The sequence below is a fragment of the Macadamia integrifolia genome, chromosome 6, assembly GCF_013358625.1.
Source record: "Macadamia integrifolia cultivar HAES 741 chromosome 6, SCU_Mint_v3, whole genome shotgun sequence".
NCBI classification, from domain to species: Eukaryota; Viridiplantae; Streptophyta; class Magnoliopsida; order Proteales; family Proteaceae; genus Macadamia; species Macadamia integrifolia.
Window position 1 is genome coordinate 6,841,992 of NC_056562.1, and position 12,633 is coordinate 6,854,624.

The 12,633-nt window shown below is 43.2% G+C and overlaps 1 protein-coding gene across 7 annotated transcripts in view; it reads left to right on the top strand.

Moving 5' to 3' along the window:
• LOC122082854 (telomerase reverse transcriptase) overlaps positions 1 to 12,633 on the top strand; it is a 127,922-nt gene that overhangs the window by 20,887 nt on the left and 94,402 nt on the right. For all 7 annotated transcript variants that reach the window (XR_006141419.1, XR_006141418.1, XR_006141420.1 and 4 more), the window contains 2 exons: positions 2,977 to 3,103; positions 3,729 to 3,873. Coding sequence is in view for 4 of the 7 variants with exons in the window: in XM_042650649.1 (XP_042506583.1) it covers positions 2,977 to 3,103; positions 3,729 to 3,873 (272 nt within the window). In the remaining 3 variants the exon portion in view is untranslated. The remainder of the gene's footprint in view (positions 1 to 2,976; positions 3,104 to 3,728; positions 3,874 to 12,633) is intronic.

Sequence of the window (12,633 nt, forward strand, 5' to 3'; positions counted from 1 at the left end):
AGTAGTTGAAGCCTGTCGGGAAGAGGATTTTCTCTTTAATCGCCTGCGGTATTCCTTGAGAGAGGGAGGGGATGCTGGAGCTGATGTGGATTGGTAGGGACTCAAGGCTGGGCTCGAAAGGAACTAGTGATTGAGAGATGATCTAAACAAGGGGGCCTTAAAGGGAGGAAGAGCGTCCATAATTGTCTTAGACGACTCGAACTAGAGACGATAGAGCTTGCTGGAGGATAGGAAATCTAAGGAGGTAACCGGCTGGTGACTAGATCCGTACAGTAGGGAGCTTCAGAAGTATCTTAAGGGTGATGAAGAGACTCAAAATGATAAGCCTTTGTAGTAGCAGACGACAAGGGTAGAGAAGAAGCCTCCAGGGGAGATGCAGAATGCTCACATAGAAAGGTAAAACTAACTGACGAAGAAACTTGAAGGTGAGCAGGATCGTGATGGTGGGAAGGGGCCTAATGCAGATCAATGACTGACAGAGGATGTTGCAGTTGATGGCGAGACAGTGGTGAGGAAGCCCAGTGACGAGCGAGGGTGGTGAGGTATGGCCGAGCCCTGAAGACTAACAAAGATGGTTGGGAGCCAAGGGGGGCTTGCTGGAGAGAGGAACCATGACCTGGGGAGCCTTTATAAGGTAGAGCCTCCAATGAAAGGTCGGGTAGAGGAGAAGCTTTCGACGGGAGAGAAGGTGGATTGAGCAGGTGGGGGTAGGGTAGGAAGGTTATGGTTTTGAGTGGAGGGATCCAAATGGGTTTGATCCAAATTATGGGATTGGATGGTGGGGCGAAATATAGGCCTAGAGAGGGGGGGGGAAGGTGGGCATGGGATCAGCTAGGTTGGGTCCTAAGGTGGAGGAATGAGCCTAGATGAGGTGGGCCAGGGGATAAGTGGAATGCATGTTGGAGTGATGATAGTGGTTAAGCAAATCACGAGGAGGGGGGACACGTAAAAGGGGGGAGGGGTCCAGGGTTAAGTTGGTTAATCAAAGGGGAGTTAACTATGGTTAGGGTGGACTCTCCATATGAAGGAGAGTTTATAGGGGGATGGGTTAAGGATGGGTGATGAGAAGAGAAATATGTTGGGAGAGTGGGGTTAGTAGAGATTAACAAGGTTTGCAAGGAGGAGATAGGCGAACAAGGGTGGTTGAATAGATTATTGTTAGATGGCAAAAAGGGGTTGATCGAACTCTTTGAGCGACCAGATGGGGAGGGGGAGGTGGTTTTAGAATTTGATACAGATTGCAGAGAAGATACAAGGGCCTTGGAAGGGGAACTTTTCTCCATACGAGAAGCTTGAGATCCCAAGATGGCGAATCCGTTTTGTCCAGTGGAGAAAGCATTATGGACCATCAGACCCAGAAGTGTCTTTGCTAGTCAGGGAGATGCCTTGAGAAGATCCTTTAGCCTGAAAATTGAACATGCTTCGGCCGCCGGTAGTTTTTGTGTCGGGATCTACTCCATCAACGTCCACGGCAAGGGATCTCGAGTTACTGGAGTGGCTACAAGGATGCAAGGGGGTGGGTAGATGGGACTACCAATAATGTCGTCCGTGATGGCCGAATTGAGGGGGAGCTTCAGTTCCTTCAATAGTTGCAGTGGATTCGTGAGAAGTGGGAGAACATTTGTCCTTGTGATGCCCACAGACTTTCCAAACTAAGCAAATTGGGGGCGAGGGACCCAATCATACAAGATACATTAATGGAAGGAATGGCCCTCGTCATCCATAACTAGGATAGAGGATGCGTGGATTTCATCTGCTGTGACCTCAATGCAAATTCAAGCAAATGCAAGACAAGACTTAATTTTTGTTCTTTTCATTGGAGAAGAAGGGGGGGGGGAGACGATAACTGTGCCAATGATATTTAGGCTTTTTTGTCACCAGAAGTGAAGAGGCAAATTTGGAAGAGGAACCCACAGAGGAATGGAATGAAGGTCTTAGCTTGTGCACCGGAGAGTATGGATTCCATATTTGGAGGAAAATGGGCCTTTTTGTAAACTTGCCGAGGGCACACACCATGTCTTCAATAAGAGAACTTGAATAAGAAGATACTGTTGTCGAGGAGGAAGAAGTCCATCAGTCCACGAGGTTTCCACTATTTTGAGAGGGAGGCTTTGATGATAGGAAAGCGGCCCTGCTGCCAAGGAAATGGCCAAAAAAACAGGTACTCCACTTGGAGATTTCGGAAGCAAGGAGGCTGGAGGGGCAGAGGCCAACTTTCTGGTTGTCAACAAAGGAGCGAGGAGCATAGTGGAGGGAAAAGCCTTCTTTGGAGGAGGAGGGCACAGCACAAAACAGAGAGTTCTGGGGGATTGGGTTGGAGGCGGGGGAGAGGGGCTGAGGCTGGACGGTGTGCGTGGAGAAGGGGGAAGGGCCAGTTGGTGGGGGAGGAGAAGGGGGCTGGTTTGGGCTATTTCCAGTGGTCTGGGCCACCGGGAGATGACTGGACATGGGGGGGGGGTGGGGGAGAGGTCAGAGTTCTCTTAAAGTAGTAAAAGAGTTCCCACATCATAAGGTAATGAAAGTCATAGTACTTTTAATTTGGTTCTCTGCAAAAAAATATTCTCATATGAAGGTTAAGACTTATTCGAGGGAAACCAGTTAAGATCTCTTCTTCAAGTTTCTCTATATCTCTAATGTACAGGTGGTTTTGTGTCCCCTCCCCCCTACAGGTGTTTGAGTTGAACTGGTGATTCTAATTGAAAAGAGAACACTTTTAGTCATTTGTAAAGTGATGTGTGATGATAGTTTTTCTTGTAAAATTCTTGTCTTTATATGTCTTTGTTTGGTCTGCAGTTGAGGTTTATTTCCTTGTCTCAATGCATGACCAGTATGAATATATATCAAGGACATTCTCGGAAGTCTTTTTATCCTTGATCTTGACCTTTTCATGTATCAATTTATCTGGGAAATACTGTGATTGCACTTATTTTTGTATTTTCCTGTTGATAGTTTTCCACTGATGTAGCCGATTTACAGATTACGTCACAGTGCTTTAGTTGTTTGATGTTGCAAGCACCAAGGAAAGACCCAAAGGGTGCTAAAATCAACAAGCAACTAATGTTTTATAAGTCGGGGTGCTCATTATCATTTCTTCCAAGAAATCGTATCCTTGCTCTTAGTACATTCTTTTAATTTTACAATTGCAGTGAAAGGTATGCTTTTTGTTCCAACTTCTCCAAAGACAATGAATCTGTCAAGGTTTGTCATGCAGGAGCTTACATATCTTAGACCAGATCAGAGCATTGATGGAGCTCCTGCGAAACAATGGTCTCTATTCTCTTCACCGACACAACAATAAAAAAAAAAAAAAAAAAAAAAAGCAGAATAAAACTTGCCACCATGAACCTTTCTTACCTTCTTTTGGACCACGTCCCATGCGGATTTAATGCTAAAAACTTCATTCTCTGTTCTGCTCTATGAGGATGGGGGTGGTTTGCTTCTGAGCTGGTTTTAAGTTTGGATTTCTTGCCTTTACTAAAGTAATAATGAATGAGGAATTATGCTTACATATCTTTCAGTCAACTATTTCCACATCAATACTCTTTATAATGTTGAAAGGTTTCTTCAGATTTTGAATTATTGGATTTTAATATTATTTTAGACTTTGCCTTTTTGTTTTACTCATAGTCGTCCTTTTACTTTTAATTCATGTTCATGTTATTGTTGCTTAGTTCAGTTTTATGTTAACATCGGACCCTGTTGCTATTTTTCCCCTTAATAATCTTCAGATATATTAAATAAACTGAAGCCTAATGATTCTGGTGCGGTTGTCCTTATGATGGATATCTTTGGCTTATCTAAGGGAAGCTTAAGTTCTCAATCTTTGTCATGCTTCCAAGGCAGTGGTCGCTGTCTTACTGGTTCTGCATGCTTGTAAGTTTCTGTTCTGGAGTTGTTCCTGGTCATTTCAGAAGTTGAATTTTGTCATGGCTTAACCACATGTTCAGTAGCACTTCTTCCTTTTGCTAAGATAGTGGTCCTGTTTTGTACTTTGGTCATTATCAGCTACTATTGTGATAATTTACGGGCTTGTAGGAGGAGCCAAGTGGTCCCGAAAGTTAATGACAGTTGCTTGAAATGATTTGCTCATGTACAGTGTTGGGGAATTGATGTTCCGGTTAGAAGCATAGTGGTGATGGTTGAATGCTCTAGAGAGAGATGAGTAAATGATGGGACTAGAGTCACTAAACAAGAAGTAACACCCACCCCATGAACAGGACCGTTGGGTAATGTATTACAGCAAGTAAATCCCTTTTTTGTTAGAAGCAACAGTGTAGCAATCAGAAAGCTCGCCTTCTGTTCCACCATCAACCATAACTGGATGGAGAGGAATCTTCGTAGATGGACTTTCACCATTAAGTCCACCATGAACTATTTAGCAACCCATGAATCCCCCACCGTGGTGTCATTGGTGCAGACCTTTGTAAGTTTGTATATGGTGCCTAGTGTGCTGCTCAGCCGGAACATGTCACTTTCCTTTACGACGCTGAGTGCCGTGCTCGAGTGAGCCTGCTAAAGGAATACGAGGCGACTTTGGAGAGGCAGGTCGAGATGGAGGCCAAGTTGGCGAAGGTTTAGGAGAAGCCGACCTAATCCTGGCCACGAAGTTATCCCAGGCCGAAGTGGAGAAGAAGGGAGCAGTGACTGCGGCGGTGACTGCAACTGAGGTCTGAGCTATGGTGGAGTACATGGACTTTGAGGAATTAAGGAACGATATTTCTTGGGCCGGGCCTCCTGCATGTCACTGGGACCAAGGAAGTCTGAGATTGGCTTCTTGAGCATTTCCCTGATGTCAACTTTGGGGATTGCTTGATTCCTTTCTCTCTTAGTGACGAGGAAGAGAAGTAGGATGACAGGAAACCCTAGATGAACTCGGCAGGTTGATACTCATCATTCGTGAACTCCTCCACCGACCCTAGGGAGCGCTATTGATTTGGAGGGCATGGATAAACTAATAAGAATGCGGCCAAGTAGCTGCTTTTTCTTGTTTTTCCCCTTTTTTCTATATGGCCTCAGAGCCCACCTCTTGTAACCTCCCTCTCTCTCTCTCTCTCTCTCGAACAAATTTAATGTAAGAGCCCTCTTTTCTGATGATATGTTTCACTCCTTTTGTGACTTGAAGGATCTTAAGCTTCTTCTTTTGATGACTTTTCTAAGTGTTAGCTTTACATTAGTAGCTCGGTATCTTGCCTTTTCCTTGACAGTGCCCGCCACTCCGAGTTAACTCTTCTGTAGCTAAGGTTTCAAATATCAGGTTTTGACCTGGGTCGAAATTGGTATTAGACCATTTTGACCAAAATTTTGAGGAAGCCATGGATTTTTTTTCTCTACCTTCGTGGGAACCATGGTTTCGAACCCAAATTGTGTTTTTTTTTTCTCTACTTTTTGCTTGATCCAATTTTTGACATTCTTACCTATTCCATGAATTAGTTTCATAGAAAAAACACCTAAAATGTTACTTGTGGTGTTAACCCAAGTTTGCTAGTGTATGCTGAGTGAAGCTTGACACTAGCCTAAGTCTACATATAAGTTACATACTGGAAATGGAAATAAATGATTAAAACGAACAATTTTGATACCATGAATGCGTAGATTGGGTCATTCTAACTAAAATATAAAATGTATGTGTCATAAGACATGACATCCATGGAAGAACCTAAATCGATCAGAATTCGACGGAATGGGTAGCTAGCGGCTACCACCAACTGGACCACGATGGCATCATTATGGGGCCATCTCAGGCCTTGCTGGTCTTTGCTTGAAAAGGTGATGACTGGGTTTTTTTTTATTGACCTTTAACAGTTCTTCTGCCACATAGACAAAACGAGCATGCGCTTTCACTTTCCTCACGTTTTCTCTCACCGAGCCACCTAAAATGGCATGTATAGTGGGATCGGTTGGCTTGTTTATGTATTCTAGCCTTCAGTTGCTTGACTATCCTTTATCCGCTTTGTCTTCCGTGCGTGAATCACCCTGCTACTGTCCTTCCACTGGTTCCTTTTGCTTCACCCGATCGACTTCGGGGCTCTGGAGGTATTCCTTGAGGTATCTTGCCTTAATTAGCTCCTCCAGCTCTTTCTTCAGCGCTCGACAATCATCTGTGTAATGCCCAGTTTCCTCGTGGAAATGACAATATTTCTTTGGGTCGCACTCTTTTGCTTTGGATAACATTGGACGGGGCTAGCAGACAAATTTTCTTGTCCTTGATTTCAAGTAACTCGTTGGAGGGCACAATATCGAGCTGGGCGAGTGACGAATTCTTGGGGCTGGTAGCCCTTGTTCTTTTTGTGTCCCGCTCATCATCCTTGGGGTGTACGGCTCCCTTTTTCTTTTCTTGGGGCGGCTGAGTCATTTCCTTACGCGCCTTTAGATTTTCCTTCATTGTCACGTGCTTTTGGCACCATACTAAGAGCTTCAATAGATTTTCTGGGTAATGCTTTGATATGGAATCAATTAGCTTCTCGTGGTTTACTCCCTGGTTGAGTGCACAAAAGGCTGTGCCATCTTCCAAGTCTTGGTTGGCCACGGTCGCCTTTGTGAAGTGAGTTACGTAGTTATATAGCGACTCCTCTTGAAGCTGCTTTATGGCAAACAAGTTATGTGTATTCCTATATTGTTGGATGCTGTTCTAGAATTTGGTGATAAAGATGGTCTCTGGGTGTTGATAGTTGTGGATTGATTGAGGTTTCAGAGTTGAATACCACATCAGTGCCACTCCCTTGAGTGAGGCAGGGAAAGCTCGGCAGGGGCCACATCCGAGCAGGTCTGGATAGACATCATCGAGTTGTAATATCAGAGGTGATCCATTGGGTCAGTTGTCCCGTCATATAGGACGAAGATGGGTGTTTTGGAATTTCGAGGGAGCTTGGCGTTGGTGAGTTTGATCATAGGCAGTTGTGAGGGGGGACGACCGGTACTCCTGTTGTTGGCTTCCATATGTTCACTTTCTCGTGAATGCGTCGTTCTTAATTCGTCTCCCTGTGGGGACCTGTAGCTTATGAAGGAAGGGGATTGGTTCGTTCGGCTCTGGAATTTCTGGATTCCTCGGGGCATTAGCGTCCCTCGTGACCATTCCTTGGCCTTTTGTGTCATTCTTGTGGGACCACGGTGCCTTGTGGCCTTTCTGGTGTGTGGTGCAGACTTCGTCGGGATTGCTCTCGTTCACGCTGGAGTTCGATCCCACGTCCCCGCGAGGTGTCCCTTGGGATGTGCCTTTCGAATGGCCTACAGATGCAGATACAACTGCACTTACCTGGTTGGACCAGCATGACCAGCTGTGGAAGCCAAGGGCCAAGAAGAACCAGTCTAGCCCAGGTTTTTGGTCCAACAATGGCTGGAAGTAGTTAGTTTTATATTATGTCTTTATTTTCTCATGTTTGTCTTTGGGTAGGATAAGTAGAAGTTTATTTCAGTGTGAGTCTAAGTAGGAGTAGTCTTAATATTTCCCTTTAAATACTTGCATAAACTCAATGTTTGAGATTGGATTGAATTTTATTTTAGAATTAGTGAATTTGTGCATTGTGTGATTCCCTTCCCCCTCTTTGTGCGTTTTCGCTCTCTTCCCTAAGGCTACTCCATCAATTTGGTATCATAACCGAAGGATCCCATCATCCCTGTGACCCTACTCAAACACAACTCCCTTCCACCTCCCATAACCATCAAGCCCCATCAATTCTGCCTTTCTGAGGTTCCGACAGCAGCCAAAAAAAAAAAAAAAAGAAAAAAAAAGAAAAAAAGAGAAGTCGACGCAGAGAAGGAGTAGAGAGACACGATACCACTAGAAAAACAGAAAAAAAGATAAGGGAACAAAGCAGAGAGAGAGGCGATAGCACTAGAAGAAAGAACAGAAACAGAAGAAGGAGAAGAGAAGACGAGAAGAGAGAGAGAGAGAGGTGGCAACGTACCTGGTTCCTCCTCTCCGTCAATTTCCTCTAGTTCCGTCTCCAATAAGGAGAAGGACTCCTCCTTTGTCGGTAAACCCTAACCTTTTGTTACCTTTTTTTCTCTTTAAACTCCTGTGAACTTCCAGTAATACCCCTCCTTTTCTCAATTATCCCTTTTGTCTTAATTTTTTTTGTCACGTCTAAGTATACCGCTGCACTCACACGTGATATCCCTTGTGAGTTAAATTGAATTTCAGTATTTACAGTTTTGCCTTCCCTGAAAAATAAAAGTAGTTATTTACCATTCTGCCGTTGCCCTTTAAAGCTCCTTTATTTACTATTTTACCATCATATTCAAGTGTAATCTTGCCTATCTCCACCGTGATAGCTAATAGTGAAATTGTTCAACAACTGAACTCCTACAAGGGAGAAACTGATGCAAAATTTGAAGCTCTCACTATCGATGTCACTTCCCTTAAGATAATGATGGAATCCATGCAATCTTCTATGCAAGCTTCTATTGATCGTTTGGCGGCAGCAGATAGAGGAAAGTGTCCCATTCAATCTGGATATTCTTCCAATGCCACTCCACAAGATCCGTCACCACCACTACCACCATCGCCACCACATCATCCACCACCACCACAACCACCACCATATGGAACTGGTAGATATGATGGAGTAGAAAGAGTAGCAAGATTGGATGTCCTTGATTTTTGTGGAGACAACAATCTAGAACTGTACCTTGACTGGATTCACAGCTTAGAGACATTCTTCAGATGGTATGGGTTGACTGAAGTCCGAAAGATCCTATTTGCAGAGGCCAAACTGAAAGGCACGACCCGAGTCTGGTGGATCAAGCAACAACAACAGAACTGAACCTGAGGCATTGGTTTAGTCTCTAGGGATGAATTGCATGAGGTTATGAACCGGAGATTCTTGCCTTTTGATTTCAAGCAATGCATGCATCTCAGGTTTGCACAGTTGAAACAAGAGAATTTGATCGTTGAAGAGTATGTTGCTAGATTTTATCATTTGGCTACTAGTTCTGATTTTGAGTGGGATGAAGAAGTATTGGTAGCACAATTCCGCAATGGTTTGCACCCTCAACTTAGTGCTACCCTTGCATCTAGTCGACTGCCTACAATGGAAGATGCTATACAAGTAGCATATCAAGTTGAGAAAAGTCTGAAACGCCCATACAATTGGAGGCCATTTACAGATGCTTCTCCTAGAGTTCCTAGTTTTATTTAGCCACAGTCATCTCCACAAGAAAAGTCAATCAACAAACCACAGGCTAGTGCTTCATCTATGGCATCTTCACGACCCAACCGACTGTATTCTCCACCTCGTCGTGATTCAGGCATGTCATCTTCACGACCTAATCATCCATACTCCTCACCTCAGTGTGGTTATGACAGGAACTTAATATTTCCAAAGGAGGCTATTCAATGTTTCTCATGTAAGGGGTATGGGCATAGAGCTAATCAATGTCCTAACTGGTTGTTAGTTGTTAGCCTACATCGATAAGGACAACTTTATACCCTATGCACCAGAAGAGCAACCGAAAATAGGAACAGTGAATCTAGAGGCTGAATGCAATCATAATCCTAATGAGATTAATGATGGTGAGCTTCAACTGTTCTATGTGATTTGTCCTCTTTTGACTACACAGAAGATTCCCAAGGAGGATGATTGGCGCCGTAACAACATCTTTCAGACTAGGGTGCGATTCATTGACAGTTTGTGTGATAAGGTGATTGACCTCGGTAGTTGTACTAATGTTGCTGAAGATGCTGTAAGTTGGGTACGAAAACTGAGCCTCACCCGAACCCCTATAAGGTTGGGTGGGTGAACAACAATAATTTGAAAATTCATGAAAGGTGTTTGCTCACATATTCCGTTGGTGGACTGATTGATTAAGTTCAGTGTGATGTTCTCCCTCTGAAAGTCTGTCACATTCTTTTGGGGCGCCCATGGTTGTTCGACAAGAAAGCCAAGCACTGTGGATATGAGAATACATACTCTTTTTAGCATGGTGGCCTTGAGATGAAGTTCCTTCCAGCAAAAGATCTTCCCCCTCTCAACCTCAAGAGGACAGTTAGTACTTTTCTCATCAAGCGCATCGACTCTGACGGCATTCTTGGACCTCACCAAAACTCGACGGAGTCGAGTTCTTTTCAGAAGAGGAGAGTTGATGCAGAAACAGCTGCACTTACTTGTTTGGACCAGCATGACCGTAATGTAAACTAGGATAGGTGAACTAACCAAGCCTTCAATGGCAGGGTCTTTTTTATTAGAGGAATAATCAGCAACTACCCACAGATAGGCAGCAATCAACAGATCAGAAAATAAAGAAGAATTAATTCTCAGAAATCAGAATTCAATCCCAAGCCGTCCCTCTAAGACTTCAGATTATGAACCAGCAAAACAGAACTAATTCAGGTGCCCACAGATAGGCAGCAATCAACAGATCAGAAAATAGAGAATTAATTCTCAGAAGTCAGAATTCAATCCCAAGCTGTCCCTCTAAGACTTCAGATTATGAATCAGCAAAACAGAACTAATTCAGGTGCAGAAATATGTTCTTAACAGGGTATAACCAGAATACCATCCACAAGAACAGAAAGGGACAGAATTACCCTATCAGTTCTGGTCTCTGTTCTGAAAATAACTATGGTAAAAAAAAAAAATGGAGAATTTAAATATCTCGAGAAAGGCTGATCAGAACAGCCCAAAGTTGCAGCAGCAGTAGATCTTAGAGAGGTGGAAAGAAGAAGAAGAAGATCACTTGAAATGAACCTCTTGGGCTTCACACCGCAAAGAGTCAATTGGATCAAACACCAATTCCGTCAGCCTTGATCAAACACAAGACAACTCTTCATGAAGAAGACAATAACAACAACCATTAATTTTTTTTTATCAAAATCATTCTTTTTTTTAGGAGCCTCCTCTTTATTAATAATGTTGATCGGGAGGGAATTACAAAATAGAGGGTTCTTCAAAAAGGAAACCAAATATTCTCTTAATACAATAGTTACTAAAGACTAAAATTAGAAACTAGTTGAAAAAGGAAACTAACTACTAATGATTTGACTCAATTAATAACTTGACTCCTAAGGAAACTAATATAACTCAAATCAAACCCAACTAAAAAGGAAACTAACTAGTAATACCGTACTCAATCTTAGAACTCCTCTTTTAGATCCATAAAAGTGGTCTATTACACTCAAAACACATGGGATCAAAGGCCCAATATGTATGGTTGAACCCAACCCTAGGCTTATTCATAATAAAACAAGCATTTTTTGATTAATCTGCATCACTGAGATTGAGCAGAAGCTTGTTTAGTATCTTTCTGTCCAGGCCTAATAGCAGAAGAAGAGGCTCCCTTTCCAAATTTCCTGAACTACTTTGTTGTATTAAATGTCCTGACCCTTCTTGCTGCCTGAACTTGGTAACTTTCCCTCTGCTTGTCTTCAATGGACTTGGCAATTTGTACCACCTCAGCATAAGTCTGGAGCCGGTGTGCAATTGACATAGTTCTGATGTCAGACCTTAAACCCTTCTCAAATTTCTTGGCTTTAGCATTATCATTCTTCATATGTTCTAGGGAAAAATAATATAGAGCTTCAAATTGCTGTTGACACTCCAACACTGACTTGGGCCCTTGAACCAATGCCATAAATTCTGACTCTTTTCTCTCTCACACTGATAGAAAAATAATTCCCATAAAACACCTCTACAAACTATTCCTAGGTGGGATGTGGATATGTAGCTAGCAGTATGGGTCTGGTAGCCTTCCACCAAGCATGGGCTTTATTTTGCAGCTGATAGGTAGCACACATGATTTTCTATTCATCATTACAGCCTAGTACTGCCAGTGCCTTTTCAACTTCCTCCACCCATTTTGAAAGAGCCAATGGGTCATGGGTTGTACCATTGTAGTATAGAGGCCGATATTTCTGAAATTTCTCCATCAATTTACTAGTGTCTGTCCATACTTGCACTATTGGAGGGGTCTTTAATTTCTGCTGTCCTGTATGAGTACCTATGGCTGGCACTACTTGAGTTGTTTGCCCACTGGTGGTTTGTATTGTAATTGGGGCTCCGGAAGCAAACTGAGAAGTAGGCACTATAGGAACTGGAGGTGGTGGTGAGCTGGAGTTTCCCTGGCATGTAGAGTTGTAGTCAGTCCCTCAATCAACCTATTTTGCTGTTGTTGTTTCATACTTTGTTGTATTGTCTGTTGCGGCCCTTCTTGAATGCGCTGGACCTTATTGGTTACTATGGCTACCACATCCTGTGCTGTAAGTACTGGTGGTGCTAGAGGTGGTATAGGTTCTGCTGCTGTAGGGGCAGATACAGGAATCAATATATTTGTCCCTGGTACAACTTCATTTTCTACCTCATCTTCCACAGGCACATAAGGGGTAGCTTTAGTGGATTTAGTATGTCGACCCCTTTTTCTGTGTCGTGGCTCTTGCTGAGGTCGAGCACATCTTAGAGGCATATTGGGAATTTCCTGAAAATAGTGAAGTACTAATTTCCAATGCTTAACACATATGCAGCAAGGATGAGTCGTGCACCATGCTTTCCATAATTGAATATCTTGGACAAAGTCTGCCTTCCCAAATTTGAGGGGGGGGGCTGGGCATTAAGAGGATTCTATGGGCATTCTCAAGCTCATTTGGAAAATTGTTTCTAAGCAGAATGGGATTTGGGTTGATTGAGTTCATTCCTACCTCCT